The sequence below is a fragment of the Erythranthe guttata genome, chromosome 14 (assembly GCF_056151865.1).
Source record: "Erythranthe guttata isolate IM_541 chromosome 14, IM_541, whole genome shotgun sequence".
Classification (NCBI taxonomy): Eukaryota; Viridiplantae; Streptophyta; class Magnoliopsida; order Lamiales; family Phrymaceae; genus Erythranthe; species Erythranthe guttata.
The window spans coordinates 13,922,366-13,947,694 of NC_142546.1; the positions used below are offsets into that span (position 1 = coordinate 13,922,366).

General features: G+C 37.7%; 2 protein-coding genes across 2 annotated transcripts; both read left to right on the forward strand.

Annotated features, from left to right (window-relative positions):
• The first annotated feature begins 6,477 nt into the window (after positions 1-6,477).
• Positions 6,478-9,111, forward strand: LOC105960507 (protein FAR1-RELATED SEQUENCE 5-like). Its single transcript, XM_012984695.2, has 2 exons — positions 6,478-8,217; positions 8,299-9,111. The coding sequence occupies exons 1-2, from the start codon at positions 6,478-6,480 to the stop codon at positions 9,109-9,111; spliced, it is 2,553 nt and encodes an 850-aa protein (XP_012840149.2).
• Positions 9,112-13,201: 4,090 nt separating this feature from the next.
• Positions 13,202-25,315, forward strand: LOC105960555 (mediator of RNA polymerase II transcription subunit 12). Its single transcript, XM_012984744.2, has 13 exons — positions 13,202-13,678; positions 14,273-14,493; positions 15,137-15,196; positions 15,471-15,576; positions 15,678-15,746; positions 15,869-15,922; positions 16,013-16,120; positions 16,995-17,144; positions 17,244-17,588; positions 17,711-19,968; positions 20,408-22,963; positions 23,681-23,999; positions 24,075-25,315. The coding sequence occupies exons 2-13, from the start codon at positions 14,369-14,371 to the stop codon at positions 24,528-24,530; spliced, it is 6,606 nt and encodes a 2,201-aa protein (XP_012840198.2). The 5' UTR covers positions 13,202-13,678; positions 14,273-14,368; the 3' UTR covers positions 24,531-25,315.
• The last annotated feature ends 14 nt before the right edge of the window (positions 25,316-25,329 follow it).

Sequence of the window (25,329 nt, forward strand, 5' to 3'; positions counted from 1 at the left end):
TGTGTAATAGAATAATATTACTATGTTGACCGTTCAACAAATGTAAACATAATAAAAAACCAAAAGAATTAATATTACTGTGAGTGACAGTAATATTACTATAACAACATAATATTACCGTCAACTACAGTAATATTACAATAATAGACAGTAATATTATTCCGTTACTCCATGAATCACACAAACAAACAAAAAATCCAAACAAAATAATTATAATATTGATGTGGTTGACAACAATATTACTATAACAACAGTAATATTACCGTCAACCACAGTAATATTATTGTGTTTACACTAATATTACAATAATAGACAGTAATATTATTACATTACTCCGTGAATAACTTAAACAAAACAAAAAACCCAAAAAAATAATAATATTGATGTTGTTGACAGTAATATTATTGTGTTTACAGTTATTTTACTGTCAACGACAGTAATATAATTACGTTGACTTGTCAACAAATCAAATAAAATAAAAAAACAAAAAAACAAAATAAAAAAATAATAATATTACATTAATTTACTGTCAACGGCAACACAATTACATAAATATATTGTCAACGGCAGTACAATTACGTTAATTTACTGTCATTGACAGTATAATTACGTTAATTTATTGTCAGTGGCAGTACAATTACGGTCAACGTTTAGCGGCGGACGTAAAAAAAAAACAAACAAAAAAAAACGAAAAAAAATCAACGCCGGAGAGCGCCGGAAACCGGCGAAAAAATCCGGAAGAAAAGAAAAGAAAAAAGCAAAAAAAAAAAAAAAAAAAAGTCAACGCCGGAGACCGGCGAAAAAATCCGAAAGAAAAAAAAAAATTTGAAAAGTCAACGCCGGTCTCCGGGGGCAAATTTTTTTTTTTTTGAAAAAAAAATATATGTGAAAAAAATAAAGTTTTGGGTCAAAATTGAATAATTTGTGAAATTTGGGGTCAAATTGAGATTAAATTAAGTTAAATGATTAAATTGGAGTATATTAAAGTATGCTCCAAAAAAAAGTCAAAATTAAATTTTTGTGGACAAAATTGATTAAATTGGGGTTACAATTAAGAATTGAGTATAAATAGTTGAGGGTAATATTGGGATATACATGAGTGTTTCCTTTATTTATAATAAACATTAAAGAGATGGGCTTATTGGTGAAAGAGCTATAGCCCATAAACCTAGAATAATAAACATGTTTGGTTGGAGACTTTATCACAAAAACCCAAACAAAATAAACTAAAAATCGTAAAAATTAGAAATCGAGAGTTTGGCAATCGGAACAAAATAATTGTTTCAAAATTGGATATTTCGTACCGAAATCGGTAGAAATTGGAAATTCCGACTTCACCCTTGACCGATAAAAATAAATAAATTAATTAATGTAACATCAAATATGCACAAAAATAAAGACAAAAAAGATAGAACTCTATCTCGTGTTGGATTTCTCCTTTATTTCTAATTATTATATTGTTAATTATTTATTTTCTTTCCTAATTATTATATAACTCCATCTTTTCTCTAAAAGAATTAATACATCAATTTCCCAACCATATACAAACGAATTACATATTCTCTCTCTCTCTCTCTCTCTCTCTCTCTCTCTCTCTCTCTCTGTCAGGTATATATATATATATAAAATACTGAATAGTCGCATAGCTCCCACGAATTACAATCTGTTGCATATAGTTTTTTGCTTCTGATCTTCTCAGGTACACTAATTAATATGATCCCTTCAAATTTATATTTTTTAATTACTGCTTATTGATCTGTTAATTGATTTTTCTTAAAAGGAAATTGAAGAAGGCCAAAAAAAAAAAAAAAAGATGGCTGCAGCAGCAGGAAGAGCAAAAGGTTACGAATACGGTTACCGTTTCGCCGTTGAAGACGAACTCGTTTCACGTTACAAACACCAACTCCGCCACACCGGAACAAAACCCTATTTATTCGAGGTCACAGCTAACTTCATCGTCCGTACAATCAACGGCGGCGGGGATCGAACCCTCGACTCCGAGAGATACCACGACGTATCCTACGTTGACCCGGCCGTGGGGTTGTTTAAGTTGAGTTGTCGTTTCAATGAGTATTGGATGAACAACGACGAAACCATAAGTTTCAAGCGCGAGGCGATGGATTTCGTTAGAAAAACGGTGGAGGACCCCGAGCTTGCTTCGCGGTGCGTTACGGTGGTCCCCGTATCGATTACCGTTGAGGTTCGGACGGTTCAGCAAGAGGGTGAGGTGGTGGAGTCGGTTATCCAACGGGCGATAAGAGCGGAAGATCTGATCCCGTTACACTTGTGGTTGCCGGATGAATCCGATGATGATTATTATTTTTTGAAAGATTGGTTGGAGCTTCCTAGGGTTAGGGTTGAGGATGTTGAGGAGGTGATGGATTCGATGGAGTATTGCGGGTTATGTTCGCGGGCACCGGTTGTCGGGGCTCAGGTATCGGAGATGCCGTGTTGCGGGCGAGCGTATCATTCGCTTTGCGCTCTTCGGCATTTGTTGGTGGATAGGATTTGCCCTTCGTGCCGTGAGTCGGTTATGGATTCTGTTTATTATGATGATGTCGATGATGTTGATGTCGATGATGGTGATGGTGCTGTTGATGTTGATGTTGATGATGACGATGACGACGACGACGGCGGAAACGAGTACGGCGGTGGTGGTGTTGTTGTTCGTGTTCTTGGTATATTTGGTGTTGCTGGTGGTGGTGGTGGTGACGACGACGACGACGAAGGTAGCGGTGATGATGATGATGATGACGATCAAGGCGGTGGTGGTGGTGATGACGACGACGACGATGACGACGATGATGCATGGTTATGAAGATGAAGAAGGTGGTGATGGTGATGGTGTTGGTGTGATTATGTTGATTGAACATTGATTGATGATGTCTAGACTAGTTTTATTTTTATTTTTATTATTTCGTTTTTGTTTACTATCAAGATTATTGATATATGCTACGATGCACGTATGTGTGGGTATTTAATGAATCTGAATTACGGTATCGATCCACACGTGCCGATTCACTATCTGAAAATTTAGCCAGATGCTACTCTATCAGTTCATACCTTTGTCCAACTGCTAATGAAGTAAAATTCGATCAAGCTAATACGACTTTTAAAAACAACCGGATTAACACGTAAATGCAAGCGAAACAACAACATCTAAACTACGAATTTCCAAGCCGGAAAAAGGGATGAACCATCGGCTTCTCCCCTCTCGGGCCGCCATAAAACGCAGTCTGAGGCATCAAATTCGAATGCCTAACAGACCCCAAAACCTTGATCTGGTGTTTGCATATCAAATTTAAATAAATATACATATAAAAATATTTTGTTTAATTGTTTAATTTGTTGATTAAGGTATTCTCCTCCAAATTAAAGCATCAATGTCATATTAATATATATTCCTATTACGAATCAGTCATAGACTTTCTCTCCAAAATTCTCTATGTTGCATACGGACCGCCCCGGGGATTAAAATCATAAATATTTCCTTTTACAAACTATAATAATAATAATAATAATAATAATAATAATAATAATAATAATAATAATAATAATAATAATAATAATAATAATAATAATAATAATTATTATTATTATAATCTGAAATTTATAAATAGAAAATTAAAGGAATAATTTTCAAATAAAATATATAAAGAAAAAGTACCGTAACTTGAAATTATTCAATGAATGGTTTTTCAAAATAAAATATATAAAGAAAAGAGTTAAACATAAAATAATAAATAGAAGAAAACTAAATAAATCCACGGTAGAAATATTTAAGGTAGTAGTCATATACTAATAGATCTCTAGTTATCTTGTTGTTAACTAAGATAGTCTTCTAATATATAACAGATTCATCAATTTCCTATAATCCTCAACAAATTAGATTTCCTTTTCCTATTCCCTCTCTAATTATTTTTAGAGTTATATATATATATATATATATATATATATATATATATATATATATATATATATATATATATATATATATATATATATATATATCTGTTGCTTCTCTCTCTATCTATCTTCATCAGAAACCCTTTTTCAATGGCTGAACAAAGACCGGCGCATGGCTACCGTTACGAGCACCGCTACCGTTTCTCCATCGATTACGAGATACTTTCACGGTACAACTACCAAATTAGCCACGGATACAAAACCTTTCTCTTCGAGATTCGAACAAAATTCATGACAAAGGACATCAACGGCCATGAACAAATCATCGATTACGAGATTTTCGATGCCGAGCTATTGATAAACGGAGACCCCTACTCACGGGACATCAGATCGGTGCTGAGCCGTCGGCTGGAAGAGTACTATCGGATGACTAAAGACGAGGTCGATTGGTTCGACAAAGAGGCGCTCGATTTCGTGGACCAAATTTTTTCGGACCCTAACCACGACTTACGATTGGCGATTCCTATATTGGTTGAAATCGAGGTTCGGACGGTGCAGCAGAAAGACGAGCTGCTTTGGTCTGTTATGGAAAGGGCTATCCGAGCAAGTAACTTGCCCCCTTTCATCTGACCTTAATATATATATATATATATATATATATATATATATATATATATATATATATATATATATATATATATATATGATCCTAGTACGTTCTATATAGTTTTTATTTTATATTTGTTTTTTTTTAATATTTATTAGTTTTGAGTACAAATATATATATTAATATTACGTTTATCTTGATTTCTACAACTCATCTCCCATGCGTATAGTTCACTGGTATTGCATGCATATATATTTTGTTGCTTCTCTCTCACACACAAAACCCTAATTATTTTCTTTGAATTATCATTGGATATATACAAATATCATATTTGATTACTGTATGTTTAGTTAATTAGATTAGTAATTAATAATTTGTTGAGAAAAATAAGTATATTTAGCCCGATATTGTAGGATTCCACTTCGTGGTTGTTAGGGTTTTGGTTAATAGCATATTACTGTAATTTGGACTGAAAATTTGAATCTTGATGAATTTCTTAGTGGTGTTTGTTAAATTTAATTCTTATGAATTTTTTATTTATTTATTTTTGATAAAATATAGTTAAGATATTTAAAATAACATAGTTAAGAGTTAAGACTCGTCAAACAACAGTTCTTGATTTTAAGGATCGAGTTTACGATATGCGGATTTGTGACGGGTTTATAATAGAACTCAATCTTCACGGGTTGAAACCCATTATAAATTAAACATGTTTTTTATTTATTTATAATTTTATGCGAAACTATTTATAAACTATAATGAATGGTCAAGCGTAGAATTTTAAATTGAAATCAAGGTAAATAACATCAATAATAAATGTTAAGCTCCGTTGTAAATCCATTACACGAAGCATCTAAATTCAAAGTTTTACTAGACAAGGTTTATGAAAAAAATACACCGTTTTATCGGATTTGACGAGTTCAACGAGTTGATGGGGTCCGACTTGTTCACTCTTACTTCTTTCTCAATAAAAATCAAACCAACATAATCAAATTATAAAAAAATAAAATTCAATCATTGAAAATTCTTTAGTATTATGAACAAAGTGATGCATTCTTTAAAGGGTATCACTATTTCAAATACTAATTTTTGCTCACTTGAATACCAAAAAAATAAAAAATAAATAATTAATTGTAAATTACTTTAATGCCCTTAATGAAAATTAAAACCAAAAAAATATTACAAATACTATTTTTCTTTCTTAAATACCAAATAATCAAAAACCTAAAAAAAACATTTCCCTCCTCACTCACAAACCCCTCACCTCCTCCACCTCCTTCTTCTCCCTCCCCAAAAACCCTCCTAAAAAACCCCAAAACAAAAGAAATCAAAACCTTACACAACTTGCAAAATGGCGTCAAATGACAATAGAATGGTAGTTTACGAGCAAGGAGAACCCATTCAGGTATGTATTCATGTATTTTTTGAGCTAAAACATCGATTTTGAATTTTTTTTTTTTTTTAAAACTCGCCATGTATTTTCGACACATACAGGTCGAAAATACCCTTATTTTTCGACGTGTATGTGTCGAAAATACCCCTCATTTTCGACGCCTAAGTGTCGAATTATGATACAATTTTCGACACTTAAGTGTCGAAAATTACCCAAATTTTCGACACTAAGGTGTCGAAAATTGTATCATAATTCGACACGTAGGTGTCGAAAGTGACCTCTATTTTCGACACTTAAGTGTCGAAAATGTGGGTAATTTTCGACACTTAAGTGTCGATTTGGTTCCTGTTGCAAATTTACTTGTCTTATATTTTCGACACTTTTGTGTAGATCGATTGCACCCATTCATTTACCACGTCAGAAAAATTCCCAACAAAAGAAGCTTTATTGGCATGGGTTCGTGAAGTATGTAAAAGAATTGGAATGGTGTTAATGATTGGGGGTTCGAGTGACGGGGATAGAGGACGTAGGACACCGTATGTGATTGTTCGTTGTGAGCGTGGGGACCATTATGTTGGCAAGAAGGTACCAGGTGAAGATGATCAAAGACCGGGAAAAAAGGAGCACCGGTTCAAAGAAATGCAATTGTCCGTTTAAATTGAAGGGGACAAGAGAACACAAGGATGATGAAAAGGCTGAGTGGAAATTGGATGTTCATAGTGGTATTCACAACCACAACTTATTCGAAAACTTGCACGGACACTCTTATGCTGGAAGATTATCAAATGAGGATGTTTCCTTTGTTCACACTATGAAGAAAGCAATGGTGAAACCAAGGGCAATTCTAAGAGCATTGAAGCAAAAGGACCCGTCTAATGTAACTGGTATGAAGACAGTTTACAATACTATCTCTAAGTTAAATTTCAGTGAATTGGATGGGAGATCTCAATTGCAATCATTGTTCGTCAAGTTGAAAGAAGATGAATACCTCTCGTACCATAGATCGAACGAGTTGAATGCGATTACCGACTTGTTTTGGATCCACCCGAAATGCATTAAGTTGGCACAGTCGTATCCGTACGTATTCTTCATCGATTGCACGTACAAGACCAATCGTTACGGACTCCCATTTCTTGAGATTGTGGGTTTTACTTGTACCAACAAGACGTTCTCAATTGCCTTTGCATACTTGGACCACGAAAAGACGGAAAATTTTGAATGGGCGTTGCGTTGTTTGAAGGAGGCCATGACCAGTTGTCCTCGGCCTAATTGCATTGTAACAGATCGAGATTTGGGTTTAATGAAAGCAGTGGCCAATGTGTATCCATCGAGTCATCACTTGCTGTGTCGGTGGCATGTGAACAAGAATATAGTGGCCAATTGTAAGAAATTGTTCCCAAAGGACATCACCAAATGGAAGCAATTTCAGTCGAGTTTTTCGGCTCTTATTGAAAGAAATACCATAGAGGAGTTCAATGAGGATTGGGAGGATTTGAAAAGAACATTTATCGGTAATCTCCCGGCTATAGAATATGTAGCTAATTCATGGTTGGATCCGTACAAGGAGAGACTTGTATCGGTGTGGACAAATAAGTATACTCATTTTGGAACGTACACTTCTAATAGGGTGGAGGGGGCACACGGACGAATGAAAAGGGATGTGCGTAATTCAACTGGCACATTTGTGGATTTGTATACGAAAGTCCACAATCAAATTGTCGAACAACACAATGACATCAAGGCTTCCTTTGAAGTAAGTAAAAATACTTACGAGCACACTTTCAAAACGTTGATATACAATGAGCTTCGTGGAAGTATCTCAAAATACGCTCTGCAACTACTCAAAGTTGAGGTGGACAATGCGAAACTATTGCAACCGAGCGATATGGGTTGTAGTTGCGCCATCCGAACAACCCACAGTCTACCATGTCGCCATGAACTTCATGAGTATGTTGTTGTGAACAAATGTCCTATCCCACTTGAGTTAATAGGCTCGTATTGGAAACACATGAGTATGGAGCCCGTCGCGACCACAGACCAAGTCATCCTACCAACCATCGACGAAGAATTATCGGAATACCAGAAGCTCTTTGAATGTGCCGATCTCGATGCAAAAACTCGATTGCGCAACCATTTGAGACATTTTACCCACCCAGAGAAGACTAACCTTACGGAGCCAAGTGAAAAAGTTGTTAGCAAAGGTCGACCGGCAAAAAATAGGAAAGACAAATCAAGCACTCGGGACAAATCACATTTTGAGTATGTGGAGCCAAAGAAAAAAAAATCGAAGCAAGCTAGTTGTTCTCCAAAGGTAAATGTCGCTACTATCGTCTCATTTCATTGAAGTTGTATTTTATAATTGTGCTGAGTAATGAAGTGTAATATACTGCAGCTTATACCTGTACTGATGAGATTACGAGGGCACTCGAATGATTCTTTTAACACTATACCAACTCAAGAGTCAGGAAAAAGCACTATACCGACGCAAGAGTCGTTCAAACCATTATTTGAAGATGCAGATGTGGGATTGCCACCAGGTTTGATCGGCAAGAATAAGTACATTGACACGATCCATCCACGATTTCGTATGCACGTTCGAGAAATCATCAATGTCGGTTCAGATGGACACTGTGGATTTCGGGCAGTTGCCTCTATGATGGGATTTGGAGAAGATGAATGGGGTCGAGTGCGAGATGACATGCTACGGGAGTTGACTTCTAATTTTTCCACTTACACGACCATGCACCGTGGCGAAGAAACCGTTAGAAGCATGCAAGCTATTGTGAGTAACTGGGATGTTCCTGCAACTCGTGATCATTGGATGTCTTTTCCAAATATGGGTCATGTAATTGCTTCAACATACAATATTGTGCTTGTCTACTTATCCAAGTATCAGTGTCTCACGTTCCTTCCTCTATCGAGCGATCCAAAGCTTTTCAGCGAGAGACAAGAGCACGGAATGGCATTCGTCGACAACTGTCACTTCGTGCATGTTGTCTTGAATAAGAATTGTCCAATACCTCCTATCGCCGATTATTGGTACCGATGTCATGATCCTAAAGCTGATGGTTGGAAGCCGGCAGAAATGGATGGTCGGATTACAGCATTTCGAGAACTAATAGGTCAAAATGTTGCCACGCGAGAGAGTTTCGAGATTATTACTATATCAGACAATGGTGATAGTTCTCCGAACAAAACTATGTAAAGTTACTGGTGCTAGTTTCAATGTTATTAAGTGTTGTGTTTTTATTTGAAAAAACTATGTTTTTTTTTTTTTGAAAAAATTGCAATTTTTATTTGTAACATGCAATAAACCCCAAATATATTGCAATGTAACATAAAAAACACATCTAAGTGTTTTTGGACAAAAAATAAAAAATTTGAAATTTTTTCAAAAAAAAAAATAAAATTTGATACAGATCAAATTCGACAGCTAGCTGTCGAATTACTATGTGAAATTCGACAGCTAGCTGTCGAATTTGATCTGTATCAAATTTTTTTTTTTTTTTTTGAAAAAAATTCAATTTTTTTTTTTTTTGTGAAATTAACCCCAAAAATATTGCAATGTAACATAAAAAACACATCTAAGTGTTTTTGGAAAAAAAAAATAAAAATTGCAATTTTTTCAAAAAAAAAAAAAAAATTGATACAGATGAAATTCGACAGCTAGCTGTCGAATTTCACATAGTAATTCGACAGCTAGCTGTCGAATCTGATCTGTATCAAATTTTTTTTTTTTTTTGAAAAAATTGCAATTTTTTTTTTTTTGTGAAATTAACCCCAAATATATTGCAATGTAACATAAAAAACACATCTAAGTGTTTTTGGACAAATTGAAAAAAAATTGCAATTTTTTCAAAAAAAAAAAAATTTGATACAGATGAAATTCGACAGCTAGTTGTCGAATTTCAGATCTAAATTCGACAGCTAGCTGTCGAATTGGATCTGTATCACACTTTTTTTTTTGAAAAAATTGCAATTTTTTTTTTTGTGAAATTAACCCCAAATATATTGCAATGTAAGATAAAAAACATATTCTAAGTGTTTTTGGACAAAAAAAAAAAAATTCAAATTATCAAAAATATTTTCATTCAAAACAACCAAAATCCATATAAAACTAAATGAACAAAACAAGTAAATCAAATAAAATCCATCAAACAACATCCATCTAAAAAAATACAAGACTAATCCTGTGTTTTTTTCTTCCTACTAAACACGCGTTTCACAACCGCCTGTGGGGCATCGGACGAGCTCGATGGCGGTGGAATTGGCCCTATCGAGCTACCTGGAGGTGGTGGTGGGGCATCCGACGAGCTCGAAGGAGGTGGAAGTGGGGCATCCGGCTCGATCAATCTGACAATATCATTTAGGGTCCCCCACATGACCGTATGAGCGTCGGATGGCGCAAGTCCCCGCACCTCGCTAAGTGTACCCTTCACCAACTCCAAAATTTGTGAAAGTTGGACCTTCTTATTGGTACCACCCCCTGGACGAGCTTCATGGGGTCGAGGTCGATCCGCCTGGGGTCGAGGTGGATGGGCTCCATGCCTACTCAGTTGTAACATGCATCTAGGTCGGAACCAATCCATGTAGTCCGGCGAAGTGTCCGCCTCCCCGAGTTCAACTTCAACGGACCTCGACTCCTCGTCCAGACAATACTCCTCCCACCGATCAGAGAATCGTTCGCCGTACGCAACGAAAATCGAGTTCTGGACCTGTCGACCTTTGCTAACTAGAGCTTTGTACATATCTTTTGACATGTATGCACGACCTGGAATGATTTGCACCCGGTTGAACTGCCTCAACACTCTGTCCGGATGATATGCCTCGAAGTGGTCCATGCAACATATCATCCCACTAAACCAAGCAGAATCTGGCATCGGGAAACGATCACGAATAGCCGTATACGGTGACCATACGACCTAGTAAAATAAATAAAAAATTAGATTTAAAAACCTACTTAAGTAGTAATAACAAATTATTAAACTGGTATTTTACCTGATCGGGGATCAAATCATCTAATCGAGATCGCAGGTACGACGCTCGTTCAGGCGTTGAAGTAGTCTTTGACTGAGGCTCCCATCGGCTCGCTAATGGCCCCTCGAATTCCGTCTTCAATGTGCCACCCGCCAAATAAGGAAAGTGCTCGTAAATCCATGACTGAAAGAGCGTCAGCCAGCCAGCCATCGAGTTCGTTGATTTTTGTGAGGCTGAGGAAAGCTCATCGTACAACCGGCAAAGACATGCAGTGCCCCAAGCATACTCGCCGATCCGATCCAAATCAGATACAAGATTTAGATACTCCACGCTTACCATGTTGCCTGTCTTGTCGCACAGTATAGTACACCCGAGCAAAAATAACAAATACGCCCGAATGGCGTATGTCCTCTTCTCCGCACTATCTCTCATGGTCACTTTGCTAAATTTAGCCTTCAACCATTCAAACTTCACCGCTTTCTTCTTGTTTACATCGTCCGGGTACTCACCTAGCAACTCGAACATCAAACTACTGGGCTTCGTTTTGGAATCACGGATCAAACGCTCGCAAGATACGGTACGCCCAACAACTGGCAAACCGACCAACGTACTCACATCGTCAAGTGTGATGGTCATCTCTCCGACAGGTAAGTGAAATGTGTTGGTAGCTGGCTGCCATCTCTCTATGAAGGCTCTAAGTAGATGGCCGTCCACAGTGTTGTACGATGTTTGTACAACTGACATTAATCCACATCTTTGTACTACCGCTGTAATAAACGGCGCCGGCTCCCAACCTTTCAAAGTTCCTGTGTGATTTCGAATTCGAAATTCTGAGCCGCGCTCCGAGCGATTTGGCCCTCCGTTCACAATATGATAAGCAATGTGCTTATCAAATTTTGTGTACAATTCCGGTATCTCGGGACCTCGGACCGGTTCGTTGCTCGAATCACCAACTTCTACAGTCGAAGGTAGAGCCGGCACCGGATTCGTTGACGAAGAACCCTCTCCAGACTTCTTCTTGGTCGTGGTCTTTTTCTTGGTCGTGACTGCTATGCCCTTGCCTCTATCGGATAATTCCTTCCTCTTCTTACGGTTCGAGACAGTCGGAGGTATACGAGGTTCACGTGGTTCTTCCACTGCAAAATAACACACAAATAAAAATTAATATACATAATATAAACACAAGCAAATAAAAATAGGAAAGAAAACAAATTAAAAAAAAAAAAAAAAAAAAAAAATCACAGTTCAAATTCGACAGCTAGCTGTCGAAATTTGGATGCGTTTTCGACAGCTAGCTGTCGAAAATTGGTTGAATTTTCGACAGCTACCTGTCGAAAACGCATCCAAATTTCGACAGCTAGCTGTCGAATTACCAAAATCCCAAATTCAACAATTTCACATTTTCGACACCTATATGTCGATTTTTGATGAATTTTCGACATCAACCTGTCGAAAATTCATCAAAAATCGACATATACAGGTCGAAAATGGTGAACGAAGAACCGACCCACGAATCTCAAATCAATGCTCAAATCGACTGAAATCAGATGCACCCATTACTAATTAACGATCATTCTAACCTAAAACAACCAAATCCTAATTATCCATATCAAACAATCAAATCTTAAATAAATATTAAAGAAAAAAAAATCGAAACAACTATAACTTACTATTCGAAGACGACGACGGCGACGGCTTTGGGCGACGTTGGGCGGCGTTCGGCGGTGTTTGGCGTCGGCGTCCGGCGGCGGCGATGGTTGGAGCGGCGGCGGCGGCGTCGGGCGGCGTGGGAGGGGTGGATGGAGGGAGGTTTGAAGGTTTGGCCGTGTTTTTTTTTTGTGTTTGATTTTTTTTTTCTTTTTTTTTATTTGGTTTTCAAATAGGTAATTTCAAAGAAAAATTGATGTAATTAATATTTTGTATGAAAGGGTATTTTTGTACTTTTATTTTTATTTTGGTATTAAAGTAAGAAAAAACTTATAAATATGTACTCAATTGTGGTTTTCAACTTGGTAGTATTCAACTAAGCAAAAGTTGGGATTTAAAATAGTTGCCCCCTTCTTTAAATCACATATATTTAGAGACTTACTTTCAATTAAAAAAAAGAATGACACCCTTTTCAAGGTACTCTATCTGAAAACAAATAAATAAGATAAATTATTTATTTCTTCAAAATTTATTACTCAAAAACAAAAATATTGAAATATAATTAAAAAAAAAAAGAAAAAAAGAAAAAAAAAAAGAATTTACAACAATTCAGGAAATCAGGCGCGCATATACAATTCCATGATCGTCAGCATTAAGGTCAAACCCACCCCACACACACACCTAGCCCAAATCTCGACAAGCACTATATTTTTCTCTCTCTAAAAAAATGTACTAAATTCGACAAAGACTGCTTTCTCTCTCTAAAAAATGAACTAAAAACTCCAGTTTCCATCTCTCTAAAAACACTTTCTCTCTCTATATCTTGCCAAAAACATATATTTACATACATCGATACATACACCAAAAGAATTAAAGCACACGTATAGTCTCTAATTCGTCAGAAATTGATTCATCCCTTACTCGATTTGAAAAAAAAATAAAAAATAAAATCCCTAATCTCACTTGAATCTCAATCCTTTTTCCCCCTTTCCACTACCCAATTTCATCTCTCCCCAAATCCTTTGATTCGAGTTCGCCTCTGCAAAACCCTAGCTTTTGGCTTCTGTAGCTATTCCGAACTTCGGAGTGACAACTCATTGTCTGTGGGGATTCGTTCGATCTTAGTATTTCTGTCTTGTGTTTATCAGGTATGCTGTATTTTTTTTTAAATATTACAGTGATTGGATATGAAAATCTCTCCTTAGCTACATAGTTGTTGGGAATTTTCATTCTCGGAAGTATGGGAGTGATAATCGCTTTTTCTGTTCTGTTTTTGGTAGAAGTCAGATGATTGATTGGCTGAAGTAGCAAAGTTTTTATCTCTTTTTTTGTTTATTTGTTTGTTTGTTGTGGCTGCCAAGAAATGTTAACGGGAGAATGCATGAGCTCGATTGGTGTGATCCAGATATTGTTTGTCTTCTATAGGGATGGGTTTTCGTTTATTTCATTAGTTGAATCTGAACTCTATGAAATTACTAAATTAAAAATTGAAAATTTGGAATGAATTTGTTTGGTCTCTACGACGAGCATGATGTAAAATTTTCAGCTAGGGCAGTCTGTCGTGACGGAAGCAATATGAATTGCACTTTTTATAATTCTCGATGCTGATACTGTTAAATCATTTTCTTGAGTTGTTATCACAATATGAATTAGCTGTCATGTACTCATGTTCCAGTTGATCGTTTCTTCTTTACTTGATATAACTTCTGTCTAATGTATACTTACAACTGTCCTATAAATAGTGGCAATCTTTTGAGGAACTACTCTCAGAGATAGAACGACGTATATTTCGTAGCGATTTGATGGTGGTGGCAGCATGCAGATGATTGTTGGAAGAGATGCAAAGGTATCATGCTGGAAACTGCACTAGTGCAGTCAATAATAACAGTACGATTGGTGGAATAAGAGATACATCCCATATCGACACACCTGCAGTGCCATCTAACTTCTCGCTGAATCCGAGGTAGTTAGTGTTGTATTTTTATTTATACATTATGAGTTGTTACATATACATGTGCATGTGTGAGTACGCTGGCAGTTTCACCTTGTATGCAGTGGGTTATAATTGATTTAGATGAATGTAAATTCTATGTCCTTTCAAAAGTACAACTATTCTGCTGTGAGTAATTATTATTGTCAAGTTAGTATAGGTGCACATTTGACTCAGTTGAAGTCATTCCGCTAATTGAATTCAGTGTTAGTATGTTTCTGATCCGTTAATGTTTCCCCTCTCTAAAATGGCGGTGTCCTTTTTCACCTATGCTATTCTAACATGTCAAAGATAAGTACATAATCTGCTTTAAGATTTTTATCAGTTATTACCATATTTCGGAAATGACAGTGATTGGGAAATTTGGATGGAAATGGCCAGATCTCTAGAAGCCGAGAACTATTTTTCATCATAGTTTATTTAAGAGTTCGCTAAATAGATAGGGACTGATGCTTAATACTTATAAATTGTATAAATAGATGGTAATCTATTTTTTCTCCCTTAAGAAGTACTGTTTTTAATGCTCTATTCTTTAATCACTATGTATAGATACAAAAACAGAATTTACAATTTTTTTTCAGTTATTTAATCTCGATTATATTTTTGTTGTGTTCAGGCGGCCATCACAGATAACCCTATACAAATTGAGGTGTGATAAGGAACCGTTGAATTCCCGGTAATTACTATGTACCTTTGAACCACTTGTGTTTTTGTGTTTCCGGGACTTTGAAAGAGGAATCTGGAACAATGTTCTTATAGTTAATATTTCTTATAGTTAATCTGCACAGCCATTGAGTCAGAGCATTATAAAGAATACCATGTTACTATTTATCTTTATTATCCTTCGGACCCTTTTCGATACTTTCATTATGATTGTACTCAATGTCATTTTGATTATATCCATCGTCCCATCACAATTACCTTACCCCAGCACTATTCTTTGGTGATAGACTTGGGCCACCTGACTTCCACCCCCAGACTCCAAATTGTCCAGAAGAGACGCTTACACGGGAATATGTACAGGCTGGTTATAGAGAGACTGTTGAAGGACTTGAGGTAGTGTTTTCAATTCCTTTATGAATATTTTTGGTTTTATGATTTCTTTATTGCATTTCCGTTGTTTGTGCTTACATTTCTTTCATGTGAGAAACTACCAGGAAGCTAGAGAGATTCCTTTATCACAGGTTCAGGCATTCACGAGGCCTGTCATTTTTAAGTGCAAAGAGGTGTGCAATGATATAATTAAGAAGATATGTAGTTTGTTATTTTCTATGAGCTTCACTGTCATACTTGTATTTTGCTTTTACGGGTGATATTAAATTGCTAATTCATTTCTAATTTTTTTTAGGCCATCAGAAAATGTCATAGAGCTATCATTGAGTCTCGTACCAAAAAAAGAAAGGTCCAAAAAAATTGTTCATTTTTTATGCCTTCCACATATTGATATACCATCGTGATGGAAATTAGTTTATCATATATTCTCCTTGTGCAGGCAGGGCAAGTTTATGAAGTACCACTTTCTGGTAATCTACTGATCAAGTCTGGTATATTCCCTGAGCTAAGACCATGTGGTGAAGACTTCCGAAAGAAATGGATCGAGGTTTGTGTTTCCGTCCATTGAATTTATGGAAATATTACATGTAAACCTCAATCTCGGTTATAAAATAAATCAAGTTATATGTGACCCATGTAATAGAAGTACGCGACACACCCCATCCCTCCTCCACCAAAAAAAAAAAAAAAAAAACTGTTGAATCTACTCTACTGATGGAAAGGCTATTAGAAGGTGATAATAAAATCCGTTACTTGAATATAGAGGCTATACTCTGCTAGTGTCCTGGTTCCTTCTAGCTTGGATGACGTTGCTCTTTAAATATAGTATCCTTTAGACAGCAAAATAATGATCATAGTGATTTAGGTAGATATAAAGTTTTAACCAAAAAGCTGTTCATTTTTTTCTGCATCGTATAATTTGTCCTAGGCCATATAACCGATAAATTTGGATTGGTTGGTTTGATTCAGTTAGGTATTTTGCTAGTTTGAGTTCTCCTTGTTTTGAAGTTGTTTGCTGTACAAGGATTGGAAATGTTTTGAGCAAACTAATGCTCATCTGTGCTGGGAATTGCAGAGAAGGATATCGATAGAAAATTTGATTCATTGCCTGCATTGATTTATCTAAGTATTCTGCTTGAATAAAACTCCACATCATTGTGTGTCTTGCAAGCTTGGACTTCTTAAGTATCATGTAATCACTCAATTTTGGGACATTATTAAAACTGTCAGTTTCTTAGCTTAATGATGAATATGTTCTGTTTAATGAACACTATTGAAGCTTAACTTATGTGTCCTCCATTTCCCTGCTGCTGGGGCTTTTGATGTTAGTTTGATGCTTCTTCGTGTATTCTTTGATTTTTATCTATCTCAATATTTTTAAGTGAATCAGATTGCTAAAACATTTGTGAGCTCCCCTCCAGGGCTTATCTCAACCGCATAAAAGACTGCGTTCATTGGCCGATCATGTCCCTCATGGTTATAGGAGGAAATCTCTTTTTGAAGTTCTAATTAGAAACAATGTTCCGTTATTGAGAGCAACCTGGTTCATCAAAGTAACCTATCTTAATCAGGTATGTGTTCTCGGTGAAGAGAAGAATTGATTGCCAGGATTTTCCATAAATGAGTTGGCTTTTCGTATATATTGGAAGTTACAAAGTGTAATTTTGCAGGTTCGTGCGGCATCTTCTAATTCATCGTCAAGTTTTAATGGAAAAACTCAATTTTCACGTTCAGAACAGTGGACAAAAGATGTCATTGAGTATTTGCAATATCTCTTGGATGAATTTATGGCAAGAAACATTTCTCATTCGACTTTGCATATGCGAGAGCGGTCGTCACAAATTTATACTGGTTCAGTGCAGCCACAAGGTGATTCTTTTTCAGCTGCCGTGGATGGTGAGGAGCCTTCACTATACACTAAATGGTGGTATGTGGTGAGGATTATTCACTGGCACCATGCAGAAGGACTTCTTGTTCCTTCTCTCATTATCGATTGGGTTCTTAATCAACTCCAGGTAATGTTCTACTTGTCCTTTTCTTTCCCTAGATAGGTTAAATATTTGCTTAATATATTTTGTTTCTGATGAATATGTTTTGTGGGTTCGAAGCTCTAACTCATGAAATCATGTCATTGCAGCAAAAAGAATCGCTCGGTGTTCTACAGTTGCTATTGCCCATCATATATGGAGTAATAGAAACTGTTGTATTATCGCAGAACTATGTACGGATCCTGGTCAAAATAGCCATTCGGTTTATCCAAGAGCCTTCTCCAGGTGGTTCTGACCTTGTTGATAATTCTAGACGTGCATATACTACTAGTGCTATTGTGGAGATGCTTCGATATTTAGTACTAGTTGTGCCAGATACTTTTGTTGCTTTGGATTGTTTCCCTTTGCCGGTGTGTGTGGTAAGTCATGTGGTAAATGACGGAAGTTTCTTATCCAAAAAAGTTGAAGATGCTAGGAAGGTCAAGGGTGGTCGAATTGGAGCTGGAGATAAAAATCAAGCTGATTCCTTGTCCTTCCACAGTGTTGTTTCGTCGGTTAAAAAACGAGCCGAGACTCTATCGACAGCAGCCAGGCCAAATCATTCTGGTTATAATGTAGCTAAAGTCTTGCAGATGTTGGACCAGGCTCTCGTGCATGGAGATATTGGAGGTTCTTATAAATTGCTCTTTGAAAATCTTTGGGATGGAGCTTGCGCTGAAAATTGGCTTACAAAAGTGAGCCCTTGTTTACATACATCGCTTAAGCATATCCGTTCGGTGACATCATCATTAATTTGCTCCATCTTTTTCGTATTTGAGTGGGCGACGTGTGAATTTAGGGATTTCCGTACTGCACCTCCTCATGGTCTGAAGTTTACTGGTAGGAAAGACCTCTCTCAGATATTAATCGCAATACGTATTTTAAAACTGAGGGTAAGTAAGATGCCAAACATGTACACTTCGAAGCAGAGAAGTAGAAACATTCCTGATATATTTGAGAGCCCTGGCCCTTTGCATGATATTATTCTATGTTGGATTGATCAGCATGAAGTGCATAACAAAGAAGGTTTCAAGCGCGTGCAGCTTCAAATAAGAGAATTGATCGTATCTAAATTTTTCAATCCTTTGGCATATGTCAGGCAGCTAATTATAAGTGGAATCATGGATGAAAATGGTCCCATGGTTGACCTGGAAAAGCGGAAGAGACATTACAAACTCTTGAAGGAGTTGCCTGCTGCTTATATCCGTGATGCTCTTGAAGAAGCCCAAATTGCCGAACCATCAATCATACTGGATGCGATTAATATTTACTCAAATGAACGTAAAATGGTGCTTCGTGGGCTTTTAGGAAACAGAAAATCCAATCTTAGTGCAAACGGTTCAAACAAGAGGCAGGCACATCAAAAGAGTTATCGAAGTGGAAGTTGTTCTCCATCTTCTGTTGAGCGGTGGTACTTTCAAGAAGCATCTAATGTTTCAACGGCAAATCTTGACACGGATACCAAGCTTGAAGAACTGAAGGCCTCGATTTCTGCACTATTGCAATTCCCTGTTCCCTCATCTTCAATCGATAGTGGAATTAATGAATCTCAAGGGAATTTGAAGAGGTCTGGTGGGGGTTATAGCGGAGCAGATGTTAGCGAAGAAACATCTGGATGTGAAGAATGCAAAAGGGCGAAGAGACAAAAAATAAGTGAAGAAAGGAGCTCGTTGCTTCAGTCATATCCTGCAGATGAGGAAGAAAAATGGTGGGTAAAAAAGGGGGTGAAATATATCGAAAATTCCCGAGTAGAACCACCCCCTAAACCTGTGAAACAGTCATCGTCAAGGGGCAGGCAAAAATCTGTTCGTAAAACTCAAAGCCTTGCACAATTAGCTGATGCTCGAATTGAAGGTAGTCAGGGAGCCTCGACTAGCCATGTATGTGAAAGTAGGATAGGGTGCCCTCACCATAGAGCTGGTTATGATGAGATCTCAAAACCTGTCGACGGAACCAGAAAACCACCATGTGCAGATATTGTTTTAATTCGAAAGCTACTGAAGCAGATGCAATTTATCAAGAAGAGGACTATAGCTGTATGGTTGATATCTGTTGTAAAACAGCTTATTGAAGAGTCTGAAGCTTTCACAGCCAAGGTTGGCCAATATGGTAGGCAATTACCACCAGTTGATGATCGGAGCTCCAAACAATGGAGGCTTGGTGAAGATGAACTTTCAGTGATATTGTATATAATGGATGTTTGTAATGAATTAGTTGCGGCGATAAGGTTTCTTTTTTGGTTGTTTCCAAAAGTTCCTAGCTATCCGCCTTCTACTCTCCACGGCAGGAATATTCTGACACTTCCTAAGATTGCTGAGAACCATGCCTGTGAAGTAGGAGAGGCGTTTCTTTTATCATGTATCCGCAGGTTTGCTCTTTGATTATGTCCTGTGAATTTTTTGTTTCCAGTTTTTATACCCATTGGTTATTACTTATCTCTCTTTCGGTCAGTTAATCGACTGTTTCATACTTGCTATGAACTTTCAAAATTGGGGTTTTGAAGTCTATGATGTATTGGGCCTTGGAAATGGGGAAGAGAAGTGGAATGAAAATGATTCTTTTTTTAGAAGAATGTGTTTTGAATGTTGATGCAAAGAAGTGGAAATTGTTAAACATAAGTTACAAATTTTGCATTATGATCATCCTTTTATGTAATCCTCTGTTCAAATATTTGTTAGGTCAAAAGTGGAAAAACCTTTTTGGATAAAACTTAATGTTCGTTATTTATTGGTGGTGTTATCTAATTGGTTACCAGAAAGATCGTCTTATTTTATTCTTACTCATAAGTTCTCTTTGGTCTGTTTCAGGTATGAGAATATAATCATTGCTTCTGATCTTATTCCTGAAACCTTGTCTGCCACAATGCGTCGTACTGCAGGAGTCCTGGCATCTAGTGGCAGGCTATCTGTTTCACCAGCCTTAGTTTATGCTCGTCACCTACTGAGGAAGTATGGAAGTATATCTAGCATTGTCGAATGGGAAAAGGCATTTTACCCCACATGTGATAAAAGACTTAGTTCAGAACTTGAATCTGCAAAATCTTTAGATGGGGACTTTGGCTTTCCCCTTGGTGTCCCAAATGGAGTTGGGGATCCCGATGATTATTTCCGTCAAAAGATTGGCGGTGTTCGGGTATCCAGAGTTGGTATGAGCATGAAAGAGATAGTGCACAGACATGTAGATGAATTTTCGCAGTACTTTTACAGCAAAGATAGAAAGTCTTTTGGACCTGGAACAAATAAAAGTCCTAGCGTGGAGAAGTGGGACGATGGCTATCAGATAGCTAAGCAAATAGTGATGGGATTGCTGGACTGCATGAGACAAACAGGCGGTGCCGCTCAAGAAGGTGATCCTTCACTAGTGTCTTCTGCTATTGCTGCAATTGTTCATAACATCGGACAGGTTTTCGCGAAAATTCCCGACTTAACCGCGGGTAGTAATCACCTGCACGCATCTCCACCTTATGGCTCGTTGCATTTCACTCAGCGCATTTTACGCATTCACATCACTTGCCTGTGCGTACTGAAGGAAGCTCTTGGAGAACGTCAGAGCAGGGTATTTGAGGTTGCTCTTGCAACGGAAGCTTCTTCCGCTCTGATGCAAGCTTTTAGTGCAAGTTCACCAAACGAAGCCTTAAATCATTCGAATAAAGCAGTTCTTGGGAGAGCTGCAAGAATATCCGCAGCTGTTTCTGCACTTGTCATTGGGGCAATTCTCCAGGGAGTTGCTAGCCTCGAGAGAATGGTTACCCTCTTCAGATTGAAGGAAGGGTTGGACCTAGTTCAGTTTGCAAGGAATCTGAAATCCAATGTGAATGGGAATGCACGTTCTGTGGGGGTTTTAAAGGTGGATAATTTGATTGAAGTCTCTGTGAACTGGTTTAGGGTTCTCGTGGGAAACTGCAGAACTGTTTCTGATGGATTGATTGTGGATCTTTTAGGCGAAGCCTCGATTGTAGCTCTATTCAGAATGCAAAGGATGCTACCTTTGAATTTGGTCTTTCCACCAGCCTATTCTATATTTTCTTTTGTGATATGGAGGCCCGTTATTGATGGAAGTTTTGGAGCGCGTGAAGATTTCCACCACTTGTATCAATTATTGGGTGTCGCTGCAAATGATGCCATAAAGCACCTGCCTTTTCGTGAGATATGTCTCCGTGACACATATGGCTTATACGATCTCATAGCTGCAGATAACCTCGATTCGGAATTTGTATCCATGCTAGAATTCAATGGTTCGGATATGAGTCTAAAAGCTGCTGCCTTGGTTCCTCTCCGTTCAAGGCTTTTTCTAGATGCCCTTATCGACTGTAAAATGCCCCAACCTGTTGTTAAACTGGATGACAAGAATTCGGTCTCCAAGCAAGTTGAGTTGAAAAAACAATGTGGAGAAAATGTGAAAAAGCTTATGGGCAAACTTGTGCATGTTTTGAATACACTTCAACCTGCAAAATTCCATTGGCAGTGGGTTGAGTTGAGGCTCCTCCTTAACGAGCAGTCTGTCAATGAAAAAATGGAGAATGATACCTCGTTGGCCGAGGCTATAAGATCTCTCTCTCCTATTCCCGATAAAAGTACGGGTTCGGAAAATGAGAGCAACTTTATTCAAATTGTTCTAACCAGGTTATTGATCAGACCAGACGCTGCTCCTTTGTTCTCCGAGGTTGTACATTTACTAGGAAAGTCGCTCGAGGATTCAATGTTGTCACAGGCAAAGTGGTTACTGAGAGGTGCAGAAGTTCTTTATGGGAAGAAATCTATCAGGCAGAAGGTTGTTAACATTGCTGCTGGAATTAAAGAGGTCTGTCTAAAACCCCAATACTGGAAGCCATGGGGGTGGTGTCGTTCAGATACTAATAGAGTGACTGACAAGGGCGACAAATGGAAATCTGAAGGCAGTGCACTCGAAGAAGGGGAAGTTGTTGATGAAGGGGCAGCAGATTTCAATCAGCCTGGAAAAGAATCTGGCCTTTCGGACATTGAAGGTTTGACTGTCAGTCAACAGCATGTGACTGAAAGAGCTCTTGTTGAATTAATCCTTCCATGCCTGGATCAAGGTCCGGACGATTTGCGCTATAATTTTGCGAGTGAAATGATTAAGCAGATAAGTAATATCGAGCAGCAGATAAATGCAGTTACTCGGGGAGTTGGCAAACAAGGTGTAACTCCCAGTACTGCAATTGGAAGTCCTGCCAGTAAAGGTGGCAGTAGGAAGAGCGGGAAAAGTGGTAGTCCTGGAATATCGAGACAGTCAACTGGAGCAGCTGATAATACTGTCCCACCTTCTCCTGTAGCATTGCGAGCCTCCATGACTTTGCGGTTGCAATTCCTGATTAGATTACTCCCTATTATTTGTTTGGACAGGTAATTTTATTTATGTTCGTAACTGTCTTATATTACAATTTCTTTGAGCATCTTTGTTATGTCAAAAAAAGAGAGGTTTCAGCTTGTTTCTAAACCCCAACTAGAGTAATTTTGCTTTTTTTTTTTTTTTTTCCATCGGACATGCTAAATAGATCTCTAATGCCTAGTTTGGAATGTTGATGGGATTGGTCAGGATTATATTGTCCACGATAATCTAATGTGTGATTAACTTATGTCTGGCGTTATACATACAACTCTTGTATTGGGTAATATCCTTCATATGATTGTTTCATAGTAGTGGTTGAGTTTGGACTAAATATACTTCATATGCTTGATTAAAGTCCCGGTTTTTTTTTTATCATGGCCTTGAAACCTAAACCGCAAACATTTCGAAGGTATCTTGTTTAGGTTTGAGTCTCTTTATATCCAGGCTGTCCACTTTGAACTACATAGTTACCTTTTCATGTAACAAAATTTGCCTTCTATTGAATATATTTAATATTGATGCATGAATGAACTACCCCCTTTCAAGCTTTTTACCTGTGAATTACTGAATTTGCTTTGATCCAATTATAATTAAGAATTCGGTTTAGTATGCTTGAATACACACTAGCTGATTGCCTATAAATACTATTGATCTATACGTAGGTTTTATTCCATGAGGAAAACATAACTATTTTAGTTCATGCTCATAATATCTTATATCATACTTCTCAGGGAGCCATTAGGTCGAAATATCAGATACACACTCGCTCCAGTAATTTTACGCCTCCTTGGAAGCAGAGTCGTGCACGAAGATGCCGGTCATTTTATCAGCCCCATATTTACATCATCAAAGAGAGATGTGAACCCTCTCAAGGAAGCTTCTGCAGAACTTCTATCAGGGGAAAACATATTCGATTCTCTATTGTTAGTGCTGCACGCGTTGCTGAGCTGTTATCAGCCTAGCTGGTTGAAATCGAAATCAGAATCCAAGCCCACCGAATCCAGCAAGGATTACGCTGCTTTTGATCGTGAAGTTGCAGAAAGTCTGCAGGTTCGTTTTTCTTTTTTATTCTTTCTCAATTTACATTTTGTTCAAGTTAAATCATCGTGCGATATTTTCTTGCAGAATGAATTGGATCGAATGGAATTACCTGAGACGATTAGGTGGCGGATTCAAACCGCAATGCCGATTCTTTTACCGCCCGTCAAGTGTTCGATCAATTGCCAGCCTCCATCAGTACCACCCACCGTCCTTACTCGTCTTATGCCCATCACTCAAGTAACCACGGTTAACCCTAACCATAACAATTCGAACCCCTCTCAGAGGAGCCCAATCTTACCAGGACACATTGTAAAAAACAAGCAACACGCTTTGCAATTGGAGCTCGACTCCTCGGAGATTATTGACCAGTGGACCCTTCTTGAGGAAGGAACTGGATCGGGTGGTCCACCTTTGGCCACCTCAGCTGGCATAAGCGGTAGTGGTCAGTCGAACTTGAAGGCATCCAATTTGCTTAAGGGAGCTATAAGAGTGAGGAGAAAGGATCTTACGTATGTTGGTGCAGTAGACGAGGACAGCTAATTCCACCAAAAAAATAAACAGTCTAAAAAACCCAGTTTTACATCCCCACCCCCATACCCACTCCTCGGGTTTCTTGAACATATCTTCAGTTGTTGAGGGAAATGGTTGGGGGGTGGCTTTTGTGGCCTTTGCAGGCGAGATGCTGTTTTGAAGGCAAATTCTTTATTGCGGGGCCATTGGGTTTGAACGGAAAAACGTATTCTTGGCTTACTGTGGTACGGTATTCCGAGCAATATTCCCCAGTTCTGGATGGTGAAGAATATGAGGTGATTATATAAATCGACTGAGTACTATTTTTCTTATTTTTCTGATGAGGTGAATTTTTACAAAGGGGGGAGATTTAATTTGTAGCTTCTTCCACGCTATGCAATGTGTTTTTGTTTACACAATAGTCTCGATTATGATCTCCCACGCCCCTTTTGCCACTCGCCTCTGTATGAATGTGATGATGTGGCGGAGTTGAAGAAAAAACACGGAGAGAACAAGAGAGTCTTCTAGAAGGGAAGATCCTAAGTCGTGATTGGACAGGAACTAAAGCTTGTACTCTCTAAATGGATAGGTGTTAGTATGTCATGTTGTTGTACACTATTTCAGTTGTTGTATTCTTGGAACAAATCAAATATTTCAGAATGATTTCTTTTAACAAAAAGAAGATAGTTTTTGTGAAGATATTTTTTACTTTCAGCAGTGCTGAATGAAAAAAAAAAGCTTGTATTTTTACTGTCATTGTATTTTGCAGCAGGATTTTTCCTGCACTGTCGAGAAATTGTATTCAGGTTCTCGTTTTTCGGTTGCGTTT